Source organism: Oncorhynchus tshawytscha, linkage group LG09 (assembly GCF_018296145.1).
Source record: "Oncorhynchus tshawytscha isolate Ot180627B linkage group LG09, Otsh_v2.0, whole genome shotgun sequence".
NCBI lineage: Eukaryota > Metazoa > Chordata > Actinopteri > Salmoniformes > Salmonidae > Oncorhynchus > Oncorhynchus tshawytscha.
In genome coordinates, this window is record NC_056437.1 from 72,736,629 (window position 1) to 72,758,053 (window position 21,425).

Sequence of the window (21,425 nt, forward strand, 5' to 3'; positions counted from 1 at the left end):
AGCAGTAGTAGTATGGGATTCAATTTCCTAATAGAATAAGATTGTATCTAGATATGCAAATGTACAACCTCACAGCCAGGGTTGGGGAGTAACTGATAACATGTAATCTGATTACAAACAAAATTATATTTTCAGTTACGTTGCCAGCAAAAAAGATTGTAATCAGATTACAGATACTTTTTGAAAAAAATAGAGGATTACTTCTAAATTCTGAAAGGATGTTAGTGAAAAAATCCATTATGACACCTTTCTGTTTTCTCAATGACATTCAATTCAGCACTGAAAAATGGCACAAGTTTGTTCCACCTGAGCGAGCGTGACCACAAGTCAGAGACCCCTATGATGACACACCAAAATAATGTGTTTGGTGGATCCTTTTTGTCTTCTTCAAATGCCTCTTAAAGGGAAAGTAATCTCAAAGTAATCTTAAAGTAATCAGATTACGTTACTGAGTTTGGGTATTCCAAAAGTAATGTTACCGATTACAATTTTGGACAGGTAACTAGTAACTGTAATGTATTACATTTAGAAAGTAACCTGCCCAACCCTGCTCACAGCAGTGTGCACCCAAAACCCCATACAAGCTTGCACAAATACCTGCGCACACGTGCTGGACAGTAAACACACGCATGCTGAGGAACACTTGACAGTTGTAACAACAGACACAACCACAATACAACCAAATTACCTGGTCACTGTGGAGGGGAGTCGCATAGCCACTCCCTCCTAATCTATTTAAAGGACAACTGCACTTTGATTTGGCCTCACTTTAGATTTGGTTCATTAAGAAATGCTAGGTGCCATGACTGAATTGTCTTGTGTGTGTGTTCGCAGGTTGGAAGAGTTAGACAAATAATTTAGTCAATTAGCTTCAGTCGGCTGGTGTGCAATCGTGGCAAAATTGGTTTGACTTTGGATAGCCTATCTCCGGGGCTAGTTAGGGACCGTCAATTGTCACGCCCTGGTCTAAGTATTTTGTGTTTTTCTTCATGTATTGGGTCAGGCCAGGGTGTGGCATGGGGTTTTTGTATTGTGGTGTGTTTTGTCTTGGGGTTCTGGTGTGTTTGTATTGGGATTGTAGCTAGGGGGTTGTCTAGCAAAGTCTATGGCTGTCTGGAGTGGTTCTCAATCAGAGGCAGGTGTTTATCGTTGTCTCTGATTGGGAACCATATTTAGGCAGCCATATTCTTTGAGTTTGTCGTGGGTGATTGTCCTTGGTGTCCTATGTGTACGCTCTGTTAGTTTGCACCAGTTAGGCTGTTTCGGTTTCGTTTATTGGTTTTTTGTAAGTTTGTGTTTCTTTGTTGTATTAAACATGGATCGCAATCGACACGCTGCAGTTTGGTCCGACTCTCCTTCATCACTATATGAAAACCGTTACAGAATCACCCACCACCAACGGACCAAGCAGCGTGTCAACAGGCAGGAGCAGCAGGAGAGGCAACAGGTGCAGCAGGAGAGGAGGCAACAGGAGCAGCCCAAAGAGGAGTACAGTATGGACTATACTTCTTGGGAGGAGATAGACAGGTGGGCGGTCGACCCAGGGAGAGTGCCGGAGCCCGCCTGGGATTCGATGGAGCAGTGCGCGGAAGGTTATCAGAGAATGAGGTTGGCGAAACCAAGCACGGCGGCGCGGACGGAAGCCCGAGAGTCAGCCCCAAAAATTTCTTGGGTGGGGGGCTCACAGGGAGTATGGCTAGACCTGTGCAAACTTCCTGTGGTTACCGGGGGGCTAGAGAGACCGGGCAGGCACCGTGTTATGCAGTGGTGCGCACGGTGTCCCCAGTGCGGGTGCATAGCCCGGTGCGGTATATTCCAGCTCCTCATATCGGCCGGGCTAGAGTGGGCATCGAGCCAGGTAAGGTTGGGCAGGCTCGGTGCTCAAGAGCTCCAGTGCGCCTGCACGGTCCGGTCTATCCAGTACCACCTCCACACCCCAGCCCTCCGGTAGCAGCTCCCCGCACCAGGCTTCCTGTGCGTGTCCTCGGTCCAGTACCACCAGTACCAGCACCACGCATCAGGCCTACAGTGCGCCTCTCCTCTCCTGCACTGCCGGAGTCTCCCGCCTATCTAGCGCTGTTAGAGCTTTCCTCATCTCCAGCGCTGCCGGAGTCTCCCGCCTGTTCAGCGCAGCCAGAGCCTTCCTCCGACACAGCGCTGCAGGAGTCTCCCGCCTGTTCAGCGCAGCCAGAGCTGCCAGTCTGCATGAAGCAGCCAGAGCTGTCAGTCTGCATGAAGCAGCCAGTCTACATGGAGCAGCCAGAGCTGTCAGTCTGCATGGAGCAGCCAGAGCTGCCAGTCTGCATGAAGCAGCCAGTCTACATGGAGCAGCCAGAGCTGTCAGTCTGCATAGAGCAGCCAGTCTGCATGGAGCTGCCAGTCTGCAAGGAGCTGCCAGTCTGCAAGGAGCTGCCAGTCTGCAAGGAGCTGCCAGTCTGCACGGAGCTGTCAGTCTGCAAGGAGCTGCCAGTCTGCAAGGAGCTGCCAGTCAGCACGGAGCCGCCAGAGCGGTCAGTCTGTAAGAAGCCGCCAGAGCTGTCAGCCTATATGGAGCAGCTAGTGCCGCCAGTCTGCCCAGCACCGCCAGTCTGCCTAGCGTCGCCAGTCTGCCCAGCGCCGCCAGGCTGCCCAGCGCCGCCAGGCTGCCCAGCGCCGCCAGATCTGCCAGTCAGCCAGACTCTTCCAGATCCGCCAGTCAGCCAGACCCTTCCAGATCTGCTAGTCAACCAGACTCTTCCAGATCTGCCAGTCAACCAGACTCTTCCAGATCTGCCAGTCAACCAGACTCTTCCAGATCTGCTAGTCAACCAGACTCTTCCAGATCTGCCAGTCAACCAGACTCTTCCAGATCTGCTAGTCAGCCACTCTTCCAGATCTGCCAGTCAACCAGACTCTTCCAGATCTGCCAGTCAACCAGACTCTTCCAGATCTGCCAGTCAACCAGACTCTTCCAGATCTGCCAGTCAACCAGACTCTTCCAGATCTGCCAGTCAACCAGACTCTTCCAGATCTGCCAGTCAACCAGACTCTTCCAGATCTGCCAGTCAACCAGACTCTTCCAGATCTGCCAGTCAGCCAGATCTGCCAGTCGGCCAGGATCTGCCAGTCGGCCAGGATCTGCCAGCCGGCCAGGATCTGCCAGATCCGCCAGTCAGCCAGGATCTGCCAGTCAGCCAGGATCTGCTGAAACCACCAGCCAGCCAGGATCTGGTAGATCTACCTACCTGCCTGAGCTTTCTCTCACTCCCGAGCTTTCTCTCACTCCCGAGCTTTCTCTCACTCCCGAGCTTTCTCTCACTCCCGAGCTTTCTCTCACTCCCGAGCTTTCTCTCACTCCCGAGCTGTCCTTCAGTCCCGATCTGCTCCTCAGTCCAGTGGGTTTCTGGGTGAGGACTACTAGGCCATGGTCGGCGGCGAGGGTGGACTATCCAGGGACGCGAGGAGAGGGGACTAAGACATTAACTGAGTGGGTTCCACGTCCCGCGCCGGAGCCGCCACCATGGACAGACGCCCACCCGGACCCTCCCTATTGTTTTGAGGTGCGTTCGGGAGTCCGCACCTTAGCGGGGGGGTTCTGTCACGCCCTGGTCTAAGTATTTTGTGTTTTTCTTCATGTATTGGGTCAGGCCAGGGTGTGGCATGGGGTTTTTGTATTGTGGTGTGTTTTGTCTTGGGGTTCTGGTGTGTTTGTATTGGGATTGTAGCTAGGGGGGTTGTCTAGCAAAGTCTATGGCTGTCTGGAGTGGTTCTCAATCAGAGGCAGGTGTTTATCGTTGTCTCTGATTGGGAACCATATTTAGGCAGCCATATTCTTTGAGTTTGTCGTGGGTGATTGTCCTTAGTGTCCTATGTGTACGCTCTGTTAGTTTGCACCAGTTAGGCTGTTTAGGTTTCGTTTATTGTTTTTTTGTAAGTTTGTGTTTCTTTGTTGTATTAAACATGGATCGCAATCGACACGCTGCAGTTTGGTCCGACTCTCCTTCATCACTATATGAAAACCGTTACATCGATAAATTACACAATGAAAATGACACATTTTTATGTCGCAAACCTTGCAGTTTTGTCATGAAATGCTATCCAAATTTGTATAAGAATTTCTACAATTTATAGTTCGTTTGAGGTTTTAAGTCATTGAAATTTTGAGCTATTGGAATTTAATATATTGTCGCATGTACATTGTGTAATTTACCAATGGTCCATATCCAGCCCCATAGTGATATCCAAAGTCAACCCAAATTTACCACTATCGTGTCACCTAAAGCTACACTCTGAATTGATGATTACTTGTGTGCTGCCAGCTGTGGGCAGGATTGAAACAAACCCAACCTTCATGTACGTTACGATGCAGTCAAGACCACAAGTCTCACAAAACTCCATTTTGGACGAGACTGACTTCATGACCAAAATGATCCGATTTACACTTTGTAGCGTGGCCAATTTTGACAGTAGAATAACGGTTTCTGACTCATATCTCATATCTAAATGAGAAGTTGTTTTTTAGGGGCCAGTTGCTCTTTAAGGTAGACATATGGACACACACTTCAAATTAACACAACAAAACAAAATGGTGTAAGTAAAAAAATAAATAAAGGCCTTATTGGTATGGGCATGATTAAGCCATTGTTTCCTATATTTTGGTTGTTGTTACTGTGGGACCATAGTATATAATTAAGAACAGCTGTTACTTTGTAAGGTATCACACAATTGGCCATCCATAGTGCTTTGATTACACCAGCCCAATCAATTCCACTGATGCTGTTATTGGTAACAAGACACTCCTCAACAAGAGCTCTGGTGATGATGTCACAGAGGGGGGAGCACCGCCTTTGGTTGTGAATGAGGTATAACTAATCTAACACCTTAATGAGCATAACATATTTCACTACTATTTTAATTGACTGGAATAGTCATCGTTAGAAACATCCCATTGGCAGATAAACTGCATCAACGAATCACCTCTGGATTAGAACCCACTCCGGTGACATGACGCACACATGCAGCCTAAATGACCATGATGTCTTACCAACTCAGAATGCTCTGTACTCTGGGCCCTCCACTGAGAAGCTCTGGTTAGGAGTGCATATTGACAGTCCATCAGATCCAGTGTTACCACACAAACACTCACTGAACCAAAGGTTGCTGTGTGATCCCCAGCCAGAGGAAGGGCACGTAACTCAGGAGAGTGAGATGGGGTGAGGGTTTTCACCCTTCCACCCCAACAGAGGCTCTCTATCCCATCTGATGGATTCATTTCGATTGGACCTAAAATAGGTGACCGGGCGGTTGTTGCTCTTTGGTGTACTTTGATACCCTTGGTCCCCTGAGTTTATCTATCAATCCATAGGATCAGAGGTGGATTGACATTGGGATTAGTATGGAGAGGGCTCGTGTTGTGTGTTTAGTCCATAGACGGATGGGGCGGGCCGACTCACTGTGAGTGAATCAACTGGAGCCTCAGTCTGAACAATGACCCTAATCTGTGTCCATTATGAACATTCCCCCACACCAGTCCCTCCCAGAGCATTACATGGGGGAATACGGAGGTTAAACACACGCTGCCATGTGCTGTTGATCCAGTACTGTAGGCCACCACAATGACTTTTGTGACACAGGAGTTGCATTACATTTTTCCCTATTAAAATCGTATATTTCATTTGGGAAAATCTTAGAGCATGGATGAACACATCTAATGTTGAAACGACTGTCAATAAACACAAATCTTATCTGCATGAAGTTTCCCTAAAACAGATGTTGAGTGGTCATAGCCTACACGTGTACCAAGCCAGTGGACGTGCTGGGGTCTTGTCTAGTTGGTCTGAGTGTTAAGTGTGAATGAGGCCATGGGGTAGAGCGACCAGACGTCCCCGATTTTAGTGAGCTGTCCCCAACCAGAGCTGTCCCCAGAAATGTCCCCGATTGGCCCTTAGAAAGAAAAAAGCAACTCTGGAGTTAAATTGAGTCTGATATTTCAATAATCCAACGCTGTATCCAATCAGATTTGCATGTAAAAATGTTTGTCCCTGTACCAAACTTGTTTGCTCCCGTGGCTTCGCCATAGCCCTTTTATGAGAATGTTCAGCCAAACATTTGATCAGTGATACATTTTAACCACTGAACCAAACTTGAAAACTACTAGATATTCTAGGATGGGTAATCCATCTCTGTGTTAAAATTACTACAAGTATTTGAAAGGACTATAGTGAAAATGTATTAAATATAGTTCCATGACATTGTTTTTATCATTTTTTTTTTCACACCGCTAGCTACAACAGAATATGTACCCGGTTTTCATATCCAAAATTTGGTCATCTCACCGTGGGGCATGTTTCTGTGCTCTTTCTCTCTCTCTCGCTCTCTCTCTCTGTGTCTGAGTCAGGTCCAGGGCACACTAGGTGTCAGCTATGGGAGCCACTCTCACATTAAAACCCCCCAGGGCAGAAATCAGGATCCTGGACCCACTCCTACATTTACACATGTGCAAGCTAGCGCCTATGCAAACGACCCAACCACACAGAGACATTCCTCCATTAAAACAGTGACCTTTCAGAGGTGATCTGTGAGGGAGGCTGTGGAAAGTCGCTGTGCGGTCGGTCGTCATGGAAACAACCCTGCGGTAGTATGCAACCGGTCAGTGTGACCGTGCTGCTTGTTAAATCATGTTAGCTGTGCTTCAGGGTAAATGACTCCTATGGGCCTCTGCTAGTTTAGTATACTAACTGTACTGCAGTCTAGGTAGTTAGAGTTGAAAGCTGTCATTAAAACATAATTGAAGTGATTTGTGTATCAAACCCCTTTAGCAAACACTGGCCTTGAGTGTGTTTGTATACATGCGTGGATGTGTTTAATGCTGTGGGATAATGAGGGTCTCATTAACTGCCCACCCCATTGTCCCTGGGGCCCCAAAACTAACCACTGCTAGATTGTATCTTCAGTAAGACACACACACGCACACACAGCTGTGAAACATCCTCCACTCTCCCCAAACTCCCTTTTGTCGTTCCTGTGACAGTATGTTTGTGTGGTATAGTAACTACACACACCTCTACGCTCGCCCACAAACACACAAGTTAGCTCGTACACATGGGTATTTACATTAAATCACACACACACACACACACACACACACACACACACACACACACACACACACACACACACACACACACACACACACACACACACAAACAAACACAACTCACAGACAGCAGTCCCTGCATGGAGCCCCTCCCAGAGTAGAGTACAGTCAGCACCATTTAACCTGCACCTCTCTTTAGATGTGAATGTTACTGTGGACTTCACTGCAAACTATCTGAACCAGATGACCCCAGCCTCTGCTCTCCGGATGGGGGCACCCGCCAGACACGAAGAGGGTGTGGGGTCAAGCCAGCCAGCTGCCCCCACAGGAGGCTCTGGCCAAAGGCAAAGGCCAGGGTCAGCCTGCCTGCAGCTGCAGGCTGAGAGAAATAATCTATCATAACATCTGATGTAAGTGGAGATTGAGCAACAGTTCCTCTGAAGAAAAAGTCATAAAAATGTTGACTAACAGACTAGAGGGTTTTAACACTTCTCTAAGAGAGAGAGAGGGTTTCAGAGCTGAAGCAGAGAAGGCAGTTGGACAGAAAGAGGAGAGGGTCATGGGTTCACATCCCAAGATGTTTGAGTGCTGCAGTCGTGCCCTTGTGTCAGAGACTGTACAGTGTAAGTGATTCAATCAGGCTAAAGCATGGAGACGGTGCCCTGACAAACTATTAGCTGATGTGAGATAGAGCTCTGTAACAGGGACAGCAGCTCAGGGAGCTGACACCAGACAGGTGAAAGTGAGAGAAAACAGGTCGTGCCTTTTTCTCTGCACTCCTTCATCGTATAGCGTTCTTGTCTTCCTCTCACTCTCTCTCACTCTCACTCTCTGCATCTTTTGAGGCTGATCCACTGGCCTGGATCTCACACAGCACCAACCAACTCCTACTTTGACCCACTTTCTCCTGGACTAAAATGTAACACACCGTCGACAGGCTGCAGGGCCAAGGAGAAGAACCAGAATTGTCCCGTTCCATCTTTTATGACGACAGGCAAACGGCAGAAAAGAACCAGGGAAACAGACTCTACAAACTGAGCAGTTGAATAGAAGAAGTGAAGTGAGAAGGACTAGCAGTCCAAAAGAAAAATCTGTCAGACCAAGACAAATATTAGTCACTTGTATAATCATTAACTATAGTTCTGTGACTACAACGATATCACAAACCATGGTTGACTTTTATACGGTTTAACTGGCCAGAGTGATAACATTCAGCGACAACGGGACACGTAGTTAAATCGCCCGAAGAAAAAAGTATGAGAAACAGCCGAGAAGGAGACATGACAACACTTTATTCTCAACTATGTGGCAGAAGAAGACAGAGAGGATCAGGCCACAGATCAAGATACAAAAAAAAAGAGAAGTCACAACGCAGTTAAGACTGACGGTCCAATATGGCACGGAACACGATGAACACACACACTCACACGCGTAGGTTAACTGAGGACAAGCTAAACACATACTGACTGTACACACACAGACACTGTTCTACCCAGGTCAAACCAATTCTCTCACTTACCATCTCTACTTGCCGGGGGTCCAGTTGGGTGGGTGCCGAGGACTGCACAGCAAAGTGGATCTTCCTGCTCTCCTTGCACTCGTCCCCAACCTCATCCGACGCAGAGGGATCCATGGCTGTGTCTGTGTCCCAGGGGGGTCTCTCTCTCACCGGGCACCAAGCTCTGCTCCACTAGGCTCCCTGGAGGAAGGTCCCAACACAACACACTGTACAGCAGTCCTGCTTCTGCTGGGTCTACCTCTCACTCTCTCTATATATACACACACACCTCTCTCCCACTGTCTCCCTTCAAAAGCTCTCTTTGTTTATCTTTGTCGCTCTCTTCTTTCACTCACGGTCAGCTATTTCTCCTATCCTTTATCTCCCCTGTTCCCTCCCTTCTTCCTCTCTGCCTGTTTCTGTCTGACACTTACTCTTGTTTGACGTTCTAGGTGGTGTGTGTTCATCTCTCTCTCTCCTCCCTCTCTTTCCCTCGCTCACAACCTGTGCAACAAGAGTAATTGAGACACGTCCTTACAGCTGGCAGAGAGAGAGAGAGAGAGAGAGAGAGAGAGAGAGGGTGGGACAGAGGCAGGGAGGGGGCAGAGGAAGCTAGAGTGAGGGAGGGAAGAGAGAGGGGGAGGGATGGACCGGAGGGAGGGGAGTTGTGTTTTTGCATATATTTAAGCTGACGTTGATTTGTAATCAGAAAAAAAAAGATAATCTCATCCCATCAGCTGAGCCTCTTTTGGCCTCTGTTTGTGAATGAGAGATTTGTGCTCTCAGAGGGAGAGAGGGGGAGGAGAAAGAGAGAGAGCAGGGGGGGAGCAAACAGGGAGAAATAGAGACACAACGGGATATAGAGAGTGTAAAGGAAGAAAGAAAGGATGAAAAAGAGAGGTGACCGAGCAAAACAAGGAATAAATAACAACAGATGCAGAGGAATCAGCATCAGGCATGGAGGCAGAGAGGCATGTGCTATGATTGGCTGGCTAATTGAGTGAACAGTGGTGCTGTGAATATCTGATGGTGACTCGTGGCATGCTGGGTAATAATCTAATGAATTTCCATAAAGAACAAAGATCTTAGGATGCAGGAAGAAGGTTAACAGTCTCATTCCTGTTCTGTTCCACAGAGAGCTGCGAATCAGGCGGCGAGATGGTTCAACAGCGAAGGTGCATAACGATGGGAGGAATTCCGATGTTACGTCATTGTTTTTACCACTGGTCCACAGAGTTCACCGTGCCGGTAAATTGTTTTTTCAAATTGCCACTGTCTTGGAGCTAGATTTGGGATCATGTATATACTACGCAAAAGCCGGTGTACAATAACAAAAAAAGAGTAACGGAGAGCAATGTACAACACGGCGAACTGAGCAAACAAGGCATTCGTGGTAAGTACATGGGGGCTGCCATCTTTATGCACCTTTGCCACCAAAACAACATCTCGGACACATCAGCATGCAGCACGGGGAGAACACACGACTTAGAAACAGAACAAACAGTGGAAATATGAACCGCAGAGCAACATGCCTTTACTGTATATACGCTACTGTACATATTCCATTCATTACACAAGACAGAGCGTAAAGTTCTGGTGGTTACAGGCAAGTCTAGAGTTAGAGTGGTGAGTGGGCTGGAACATAATGTTCATTAGAGGACTTCGTGTCTGGGGAAGCAGGAACAACAAGACGAGGCTGAAGCTTGGTGAAAGGTTGCAGTCACAGCATGGCAACAAAACCAGCTGTTCCAATGCCCAAGAGGAGAAAGGGAAATAGACACACACATAGAGAGAGATATAAAGAGAGAGAGAGAGAGAGAGAGAGAGAGAGAGAGAGAGAGAGAGAGAGAGAGAGAGAGAAAGAAGAGAAAGAAAGAGAGAGAGAGAGAAAGAGAGAGAGAGAGAGAGAGAGAGAGCGAGAGAGAGAGGAAAACACGATAAAGGAGGGAGAGGGGGAAGTCCCAGTCAGGCCCAGGGTTATTTGTAGGACCATGCTGCAATTTCACTCGCAAGGCAGGAGGGGTTTTGGAAAGTGGAGAGTCAAGCTGGGTGGATTTGGCCCCTGGTCAGGGAAGGACTTTGGTTGTATTGGGTTGGGAGTGGGAGTGGGATGAGGGAGACAGCACGGCGGTTGGTGGAGGAGGAGTGCAACTAGGTGACAGGGGGGGCCAGTCAGAGGAGGAACGCTGCCAGCCGTGTTATTCACTTTGCCTTGCTTACATGTGGGAGGACAGATTGGGAGTTCATCAGTGGGCTTTAGAGCAGCGATTCTCAACTGGTGGGTCAAGGGAGGTTTTGAACAGGTCACAGATGTCTGAGTAAAATATAAATATATATACTGTACATATACTGAACAAAAATATAAAAACGCAACATGCAATAATTTCAACGATTTTAACTGCATTACAGTTCATATAAGGAAATCAGTCAATTGATATAAATAAATCCTAATCTATGGATTTCACATGACTGGGAATACAGATATGCATCTGTTGGTCACAGATACCGTCAAAGAAAGGTAGGGGCGTGGATCAGAAACCGGTCAGTATGTGGTGTGACCACCATTTGCCTCATGCAGCTCGATACATCTCCTTTGCATAGAGTTTATCAGGCTGTTGATTGTGGACTGTGGAAGGTTGTCCCACTTCTCGTCGATGGCTGACGTCTAGTAGTTGCTGCCTCTTGGATCCCCCTACGGGCCTTGGCCCAGGGGCTTCAGCCCCGGTAAGCCCCTGCATTACTCCTGCCCTGAGTTTGTTAACGTTCTTCATTAAGAAAATCAGAAAACTTGTATTATTGGCCATGAACGAGGTGGGAATGTTGTTCCCATGTCATATAATTGCTACATTTACTGTCAATATGGCATTACAAATAGTTTTCCAGACTGTATTTTGGCGATTATTTTTCATGATGCGAATACTGGGTCCAGCTGAGACAACCTGGTTCAATTTGGGTCCCGAGGCGAAAAATGTTGAGAAGCATGGCTTTAGAGGGTTTGGCTTCATCGCCTTCTCTGCACACATCTACCTCCTCTGTTAGCATGTAAGAGTGAAAGAGCCTGCGGCCATTCAGCTTTGATCTGGGCAGAATTAGAGAATACAAAAAAACAGAAATCCGCCATAAAACTCCTGGAATTGACCCTGGTAGCTGTAGGGCACACACATAAACACACACATAAACACACACAGAGAGAGAAGACTGCATCTCCTATGACAGACTGGACATGTATGTAACTCTAACCTCTCCTAAAATGGGGCATCTCTGTCCATGTGACAGCCAATAGGGCAGGGGTTGACAGGGCTTCTCCCCAGAGTTATTACAGCCCCTCCAGAGGCAAGTTCAGCCATGCTCAGCTCAGCTCTGCTCTGGCTCAATGAGCTCAGACTAAGAAGAGTGGAGGTTTGAGAGCTGGTCCCATATAATGATGTAATAGTCAACTATAGAACCTCTGTGTCTGGTCCTGTTAACAGAGATGATCATACGATGTAAAGAAACGTAGATACCTGTGTACATGGAGGTGGCAAGGCTATGGAAAGGTAATGGACCATTGAAACTATAATCCACAGCCCTACTCAGTCTGGTCCAAATCCTGCCCCACCCTAATTCCTCATGAGCGCCAGCCAAGTGTTCTGTTGGTAATAAGCTGAAGCACCTGGGGTTTGGACGTCAACAGCAAAGTAAAAATGTGAAATCATTCATTTCTAAGGATCACAGAGAGGCTTTGTCCCAGGACGGCAGGTGTTCTCATAATTCATAACAGGTCACACAGAAAGAGAGTGTTTATCAGTCCTCACTTAAACTCATCCCTCTGCTCTCCACCTACATTACCTACATCGCTGACGCATCACAGCTGGCAAATACTAACCACGTGTTCACATCATACAATGATTCTGGTCATGTGGTCGTTATAGGGTTTGGGTAGGTAGCACTGGACAGGTGAGGCAGCTAGTTCAAATCCACCTGTGTATCTCCTGCCTTGCTCCTGGACTGAGGATGAGACAGACCATTGTTTAGGCACTATCTACTGGCCTGTCTGTCAGTACTGGGATGGCAGTGTGGAAACCAGATGAATATGCATACGGTCATGCGTGCAAGTAGAAACACACACACACACCATAATGGTATGTGATATGGTGACAATTGAGTACAAGCACCACTATGAGATCACAGACAGACAGACGGACGGATGGACGGATGGAGAAGGGGAGAGCTAGAGAGAGGGAGTGAGAGAGAAGGGGAGAGCTAGAGAGAGGGAGTGAGAGAGAAGGGGAGAGCTAGAGAGAGGGAGTGAGAGAGAAGGGGAGAGCTAGAGAGAGGGAGTGAGAGAGAAGGGGAGAGCTAGAGAGAGGGAGTGAGAGAGAAGGGGAGAGCTAGAGAGAGGGAGTGAGAGAGAAGGGGAGAGCTAGAGAGAGGGAGAGAGAGAGAAGGGAGAGCTAGAGAGAGGGAGAGAGAGAGAAGGGGAGAGCTAGAGAGAGGGAGTGAGAGGGGAGAGCTAGAGAAGGAGAGAGACAAAGAAGGGGAGAGAGAAAGAAGGGGAGAGGAAGAGTGTGAGAGGGAGAGAGAGAACTAGAGAGGCGGAGAGAGAGAGCGAGAGAGAGTGAGACAGGGAGAGAGAGAGAGCGAGAGAGAGTGAGACAGGGAGAGAGGGAGAGAGAGAGTGAGACAGGGAGAGAGAGAGAGCGAGACAGGGAGAGAGGAGAGAGAGAGCGAGACGGGAGACAGGGAGAGAGAGAGAGAGAGAGAGAGAGAGAGAGAGAGAGACAGAGAGAGAGAGAGAGAGAGAGAGAGACAGGAGAGAGACAGGGAGAGAGAGCAAGAGAGAGAGCGAGAGAGAGAGACAGGGAGAGAGAGAGAGCAATAGAGAGTGAGACAGGGAGAGATAGAGAAGGAGTGAGAGAGAAAGATCTCAGATCTCAGGGAATTAGACCAAAGTTCTCAATTGGTACAAAATATATAGAGTACTGCACACACTACAACAACTTAGGTTTAAAAAATAAGCTCAACTGGACACCTTAATGAGGCAGTGAATGAACTGAGAGAGAAAGCAATTCAAATTGAAATACCTATTAAAATTTGGCTAAAACTAATTGACTGTGTCATTGAACCAATTGCACTTTATGGCAGTGAGATGTGGCTTCCACTTGCAAAACAAGATTTCACCAAATGGAACAAACACCCCATTTAAACCCTGCATGCAGAGCTCTGTAAGATTATCCTACATGTCCAGAGGAAAACTACAAACAATGCATGCAGGGCAGAATTAGGCCAATATCCACTAATAATAAAAACTCAAAAAAGAGCAATTAAGTTTTGGAAACCTCTAAAATACAGTGACCCCCTCTCATATCATTACCAAGCCCTGCAATACCAAGAGCTGAGCAAAGAAAAGAGTCCCCTCATCCAGCTGGTCCTGGGGCTGAGTTCACAAACCTGTTCTAACGCACTGAAGCCTCAGGACCAGAACATCAAATCAATCAGAATAAAACAAATTACAACACAATCAAAACAAAACTACATTGCTTATTGGGAAACACAAACACAAGCACAAAGCAAAATGCAGTGCTATCTGGCCCTAAATCGACAATACACCGTGGCTAACTATTTGACCATGGTTACTGATCAAAACCTTAGAAAAGGTACAGGCTCAGTGAGCACAGCCTTGCCATTGAGAAGGGTAGACACAGGAAAAACTGGCTCCATGTAGAGGAAAGGCTGTGCAACCACTGCACAACAGCAGAACCTGAGACAGCTGCATTTCCTGACAAAATGTCCCAAATATAGAAATATAAAACTACTAGAGTGTAATTTCCCCAAATTTGAAACACATATTTCAAGGTTCCAAAGACCTCTCTGATGAGAGTAGGCTACCCATCCTGTTGGGGGAGGACACAGAGAGCTGTGGGTTGGCAGCACACTAGATTGCTGCCTGCCATAAGATGAGGGACAGTGTCTGACAGACAAATCAACCTGCACATGTCCTCTACTGTATGCTTATTGTTATTTTGGTTATTTATGGTTATTTTGACCCTTGGTTAATGTTGTTACTGTTGTCCCATTGACACCTTTGATTCGTATTATTTTCATATTGTAAATATCCAAAGTAAGCTTTGGTTATATGTACATTGTTAGGTCATGCCAATAAAACAAATTGAATCTTTTTAAATTGAGAGAGAGAGCATGAGAAAGAGAAAGCGAGAGAGAGATAAAGCGAGAGTGAGAGAGAGAGACAAACCCGATTTTGATAAACTCCCAAATATACATCACACCAGCAAGATTTGTGACCTGTTGCCACAAGGGCAACCAGTGAAGAACAAACACCTTTGTAAATACAACCCATATTTATGTTTATTTATTTTCCCTTTTGTACTTTAACCATTTCCTCATCGTTACAACACTGTATATATACATAATATGACATTTGTAATGTCTTTATTCTTTTGGAACGTCTGTGAGTGTAATGTTTACTGTTCTTTTTTTCACTTTTGTATATTATCTACCTCACTTGTTTTGGCAATGTTAACATGTTTCCCATGCCAATAAAGCCCCTTGAATTGAATTGAATTGAATTGAGAGAGAGAGAGAAAGTGAGAGAGACAGAGATAGCTAGAGAAATTGAGACAGGGAGAGCGAGAGAGAGACAGAGTGAGAGAGCGAGAGAGAGCAAGACAGAGCGGGAGACAGAGCGAGAGAGAGACAAGAGAGAGCGAGAGAGACAGAGAGTGCGAGAGGGAGACAGAGAGAGAGACAGAGAGAGCGAGAGAGAGACAGAGAGCGAGAGAGAGACAGAGCGAGAGAGACAGAGCGAGAGAGAGACAGAGTGAGAGACAGAGAGGCAGAGCGAGAGACAGAGAGAGAGAGAGAGAGAGAGAGGTAGAGCGAGAGGGAGAGAGAGAGAGGCAGAGCGAGAGGGAGAGAGAGAGGCAGAGCGAGAGGGAGAGAGAGAGAGGCAGAGCGAGAGGGAGAGAGAGAGAGGCAGAGCGAGAGGGAGAGAGAGAGAAAGAGATTATTGTACCATAAGGACTATTATGATGACAAAGCCAGACACTGAACATACTGAGAAAGTGAGCGCTCTGGCTCTGGCCTGGACCAATATCCATCTGGAATGTGTTAGGACAACAGGCACAACCGAATGATGGGATAATCCCTGGGAGACGGAGAAAGAGGGAGAGCGAGAGGAACAGAATAGGGAAAAAGGGAGAATCACAAAGCACATGTTGACATGGACCAGGTCCACTGTGAGAGGTGGATTACAGACGAGGCAGGGGGAAGAAGTGATGAAAAGATCCACGGCAGGAACACTTTGTGTCCAAAGTCCACCATCTACTGGTACAAAAGGAGATGCAGCAATGAAACAAACAGAAACCATGCCAGGATGCAGTGTCACTTAATATCCTACAGATGTCGCTTTTGCCTCATATTTGATCATTTGAATAAACCCCCGACACTGACATCTAGACATGGTACTGTAGCAGGCGGTGGACATTATGACAGAGGAGAGGAGGTGGCTGTGACTAAGGCAGTGATTTATTTAGCGCTCTCTCTCTCTCTCTCTCGCTCTCTCCCTCTTTCTGTTCCTCTTTCTCTCCTTCTCACTTTCTCTCTCTCTCCTCTTTTTCTCTCTCTTTCTCCCTCCCTCCCTCCCTCTACACCCCCAAGCCCCTCACACATATCATCAATAATCTATGGGCCCTTGTTTCCACTGCCACAATTAATCCTCTATCGTTACTATAATTAAAAGGCAGAAATCCCATAAGATGGTTCAGCTTGGCCGGGCATGGTCTGGCACAGGAACTGATGAAGAATCCCTGAGCCACGCACACCCTGTAGCCACACACCCAGACAGTCAGTCAGTCAGTCAGGCCGTCAGACAGACAGACAGACAGACAGACAGACAGACAGACAGACAGACAGACAGACAGACAGACAGACAGACAGACAGACAGACAGACAGACAGACAGACAGACAGACAGACAGACAGACAGACAGACAGACAGACAGACAGACAGACAGACAGACAGACAGACAGACAGACAGACAGACAGACAGACAGACAGACAGACAGACAGACAGACAGACAGACAGACAGACAGACAGACAGACAGACACGTAAGCAAAGCACAACGTAATGTGAGTACCTTTCACCACCTCCATACAGACACACATGGACCCACACATAGACAAATGTGGCTGGTATCCACGGCAGCCAGAGCCAGGCAGCACAGAGAGAGAGAGGTGGAGCTGTCTGATGCTGCAATTAGGACCACACTGTCTTGGTGAGCGGTGAGCGCACAGGGATGAATATTTCAAACTGGAGATCTCTATGGGCACCTATGATGTGTCCTGGCAGACCTACAAACACACAAACACAGACAGAGCTGCCAGGGCTGCCAGGTTTGTTGTATGCCTCTCAACTAGGCTACATTACCATTAGCGTCAAAACTGATACATGAGCTGAACCACAAACTCTGTATTCATAAACTCGCTCTTTTCCTTTCACTTCCTCAGTCTTTTAATGATTTTTAGGAAGCTCCAGTGCACACACACTCTTATGGGCACACAGAAACACACACACGCGCGCACATACACACAGATGAGCAGTAGCAGCACTCCCCCTGGTGTGTGTTCATTGTGGATGCTGGCTGCACACAGACCTCCTCCTGCCCCTTCATCCTCAGCCCCATCTCCACTTGATTTATCGCTCTCTAATACCACTGCACTAATTAGTCAAGTAATTAATTAATAGGCATTTGCATTTGTGCATATGCAATTAGGAGGCTGGAGAGAGGAGAGTGCAGATGGGGTCTGGGAGTCTGGCGGGGGAGGGTGTGTGTGTGTGTGTGTGTGTGTGTGTGTGTGTGTGTGTGTGTGTGTGTGTGTGTGTGTGTGTGTGTGTGTGTGTGAGTGAGTGAGTGAGTGAGTGAGTGAGTGAGTGAGTGAGTGAGTGAGTGAGTGAGTGAGTGAGTGAGTGAGTGAGTGAGTGAGTGAGTGAGTGAGTGAGTGAGTGAGTGAGTGAGTGAGTGAGTGAGTGCATGGAAGTTGCAGTGTAGGAGTTGCATCACAGACAGAAAAGTGAAATACGTGTAATGCACGTACAATGCAGCCAATGAGAGTCACAGTGTTGAAGTACATGTGAGTGTTGCACCTAAAGGACTACAACTAAAGGACTACAACTAAAGGACCACACCTTTATAGAGCAAACACCCATTGAAGTGTCTCTAAATTATAGTATATATTGGGTGGTCGTCAACAGACAATGATAACACCCAGGTGGTTCATAAGCTCGCACCACTGCATTTAACCATGGAAAGGTGACTGGGAATATGGCAGAATACAAACAGTGTAGTTATTCCCTCTGTAAGGCAATCAAACAAGGGAAATGTCAGTGCAGAGACAAAGTGGAGTTGCAATTCAACGGCTCAGACACGAGACATATGTGGCAGGGTCTACAGTCAATCACGGACTACAAAAGGAAAACCAACCACGTCGTGGACACCGACGTCTTGCTTCCAGACAAACTAAACACCTTCTTTGCCCCGCTTTGAGGACACTGACACGGCCCGCTACCAAGGACTGTGGGCTCTCCTTCTCCTTGGCCAACGTGAGTAAAACATTTAAACGTGTTAACCCTCCAAGGCAGCCGGCCCAGGCGGAATCCCTAGCCGCGTTCACAGAGCATGCGCAGATCAGCTGGCTGGTGTGTTTACGCACATATTCAATCTCTCCCTATCCCAGTCTGCTGTCCCCCAGTTCAAGATGGCCACCATTGTTCCTGTACCCAGGAAGGCAAAGGTAACTGGACTAAAGGACTATCGCCCTGTAGTACTCACTTCTATCATCATGAAGTGCTTTGAGATACAAGTCAAGGATCATATCACCTCCACCCTACCTGTCACCCTAGACCAACATCAATTTTCTTACCGCCCCAATAGGTCCACAGACAATGCAATCGCCATCACACTGCACACTGCCCTATCCTATCTGGACAAGAGGAATACCTATGTAAGAATGCTGTTCATAGCTCAGCATTCAACACCAGAGTACCCTCCAAGCTCATCATTAAGCTTGAGGCCCTGGGTCTCAACCACGCCCTCTGCAATTGGGCCCTGGACTTTCTAATGGGCCACCCCCAGGTGGTGAAGGTAGGAAACAACATCTCCACTTCGCTGATCCACAACACTGTGGCCCCACAAGGGTGTGTGCTCAGCCCCCTCCTGTACTCCCTGTTCACCCATGGCTGCGTGGCCATGCACGCCTCCAACTCAATCATCAAGTTTGTAGACAACACAACAGTAATAGGCTTGATCACCAACAACGACGAGACAGCCTACAGGGAGGAGGTGGTGTCAGGAAAACAATCTCTCACTCAACATCAACAAAGCAAAAGGAGAAGATCGTGGACTTCAGGAAACAGCAGAGGGAGCACCCCCCTATCCTCATCGATGAGACAGCAGTGGAGAAGGTGGAAACTTTTAAGTTCCTCAGAGTACACATCATGGACAAACTGACATGGTCCACCTACACAGACAGTGTGGTGAATAAGGCGCAACAGTGCCTCTTCAACCTCAAGAGGCTGAAGAAATTTGGCTTGTCACCTAAAACCCTCACAAACTTTTACAGATGCACAATTAAGAGCATCCTGTCGGGCTGTATCACTGCCTGATACGGCAACAGCACCACCCACAACCACAAGGCTCTCTCCAGAGGGTGGTGTGGTCTGCATAACGCATCACCGGGGACAAACTACCTGCCCCCCAGGACACCTATGCACCCGATGTTACAGGAAGGCCAAAAAGACCATCAAGGATGACAACCATCCGAGCCACTGCCTGTTCACCCCGCTACCATCCAGAAGGCGAGGTCAGTACAGGTGCATCAAAACTGGGACAGAGAGACTGAAAAAAAGCTAATATCTCAAGACCATCAGACTGTTAAACAGCCATCACTAACACAGAGAGGCTGCTGCCTACACACAGACTTGAAATCATTGGCCACTTTAATAAATCGATCACTAGTCACTTTAATAATGCCACTTTAATAATATTTACATATCTTGCATTACTCATCTCATATGTATATACTGTATTTTATACCATCTATTGCATGTTGCTCTGTCATTGCTCATCCAAATATTTATATGTATATATTCTTATTCCGTTCCTTTACTTAGATTTGTGTGCATTAGGTAGTTGTTGTGGAATTGTTAGATTACATTTTAGATATTGCTGCACTGTCGGAACTACAAGCACAAGCATTTCACTACACCCGCAATAACATCTGCTAACCATGTGTATGTTACCAATAAAATTCGATTTGATTTGATCTGACAAAATCCATACACACGAACACATTATTTTGCATAAACTCTTCCCAGTATTCTAATACCAGTTTACAGCCGCCATGTTTGTTGTCTCCTTTAGCCTGTCATTGGCTAAAACGATGCTGTTGACATTTGCCATTTCTTTTGGCAAGGTGATTTGAAGGACGATTGGGACTTGTTGAAATGCACGGGTAAGGCAAGCGTCCTCCATTCCCGCCTCACTAGTGCTGCTGAGGTAGGGCACCGATTTGGCTGGCAGCAGGGCGTGATGACGTGATGCCTTCCATCCCCCACCTTTGGAGTGGTGCCAGGATGCCATCCTCTCTCTCAGCCCGTCAGGGACTGGATGGGACACATTATCGAACGTGCAGAATCATGACCTCCGTAGCCACAGCTGTTGCCACACTACTGCTGACCCCACAGGTGACCCTCCCCTGGTGGGTGTCTAACTGGGATCTCTGGGGAGTTGGAGGAGAACCTGGTCCAAGGACATGAACCCATGGTGCTATTTTCTTGCTTCAAAATGTCCCTTTTCCCACCTCTCAATGGTGTGTTATTGCTGTGCCAATGGACAGACACATGCATGCCAACTTGGACCTGATGGTCACAGAGCTCGTTTTCCAGATTAAATTCACTAATGCCTGCCTAATGGTGAGATATTGGAGTTGGAACTTGGAATAGAGATAACTCAGAGATACCAATGACACAAGAAGTGGGGAAGAGAAAAGCAGGAATTCGCTGGCTTGCACCTCTCTTATTTATAACGCCATTGATTTGGTTAGTGTGCCAACGCTCCTCCCACTCTGGGCAACCGCACAGATGCCAGCTCCAACCAACCCCTGGCCCCCTGGCCCCCTCCCTCACCGATCCCCGCCCTTATCCTGTCCCTGGTGGGGTCGCACACCTGGGCCCCATCGTTGTTGCTGTGCAGGAGGACTGGAGCTCGCTCGCCCCCCAGGCCACCCTCAGCGTCTCACTCTGAAAACACCAGCGCTCAAACAACCTCGTCATCCCTTTCTCCACTTGCTCACGTCTAATCTCCGATCTCGTCTCACGAGCACCTATAAATAACAAACAATCAATAGGGTCTCAATAGCCTATATTTATCTGGCTGTCTGTCTTTATTGAAGATGAGTGTCATTGATCATTCTGCCCGTAGAGTCTGCGCGCAATGCTATTTGTTTGGATTATCCCCCCTGAATAGATCACTATAATGCCATTCAATTAGGTAAATAAATAGATGAACAATATCGCCTTCTGTTCCTAGGTCTGCAAATGCACCCCAACCCCCTCTCCTTCTCCTTGAGCACCGTTGTTTTATGCATGCTATCGTTTAACTTAACCCTTAGGTTAAATGTACAAAAATAAAAAATAAAGGCAAATACACTAATAATATCCGTTGTCTACAACAAACATTTTTGTTCGCCCACTTTTCTGTTTCCTCTCTTTCACTCGTATTGCCTCCGTCTCAGTTTCTCTCTTTTTCTGGCTGTGTGAGCGCGAGCGCAGTGACAGATGGCGGGGCCCTCTTCCC

The 21,425-nt window shown here is 47.3% G+C and overlaps 1 protein-coding gene across 1 annotated transcript in view; it reads right to left on the minus strand.

The window, feature by feature from the left end:
• The window catches only part of LOC112258630 (protein phosphatase 1 regulatory subunit 1B), a 35,420-nt gene extending 26,268 nt beyond the window's left edge, over positions 1–9,152 (minus strand). The window contains exons 1-2 of the mRNA XM_024433142.2: positions 9,008–9,152; positions 8,595–8,774 (exon numbers count right to left, since the gene is read on the minus strand). Coding sequence (XP_024288910.2) covers positions 8,595–8,708 — 114 coding nt within the window. The 5' untranslated portion in view covers positions 8,709–8,774; positions 9,008–9,152. The remainder of the gene's footprint in view (positions 1–8,594; positions 8,775–9,007) is intronic.
• Positions 9,153–21,425: the final 12,273 nt, after the last annotated feature.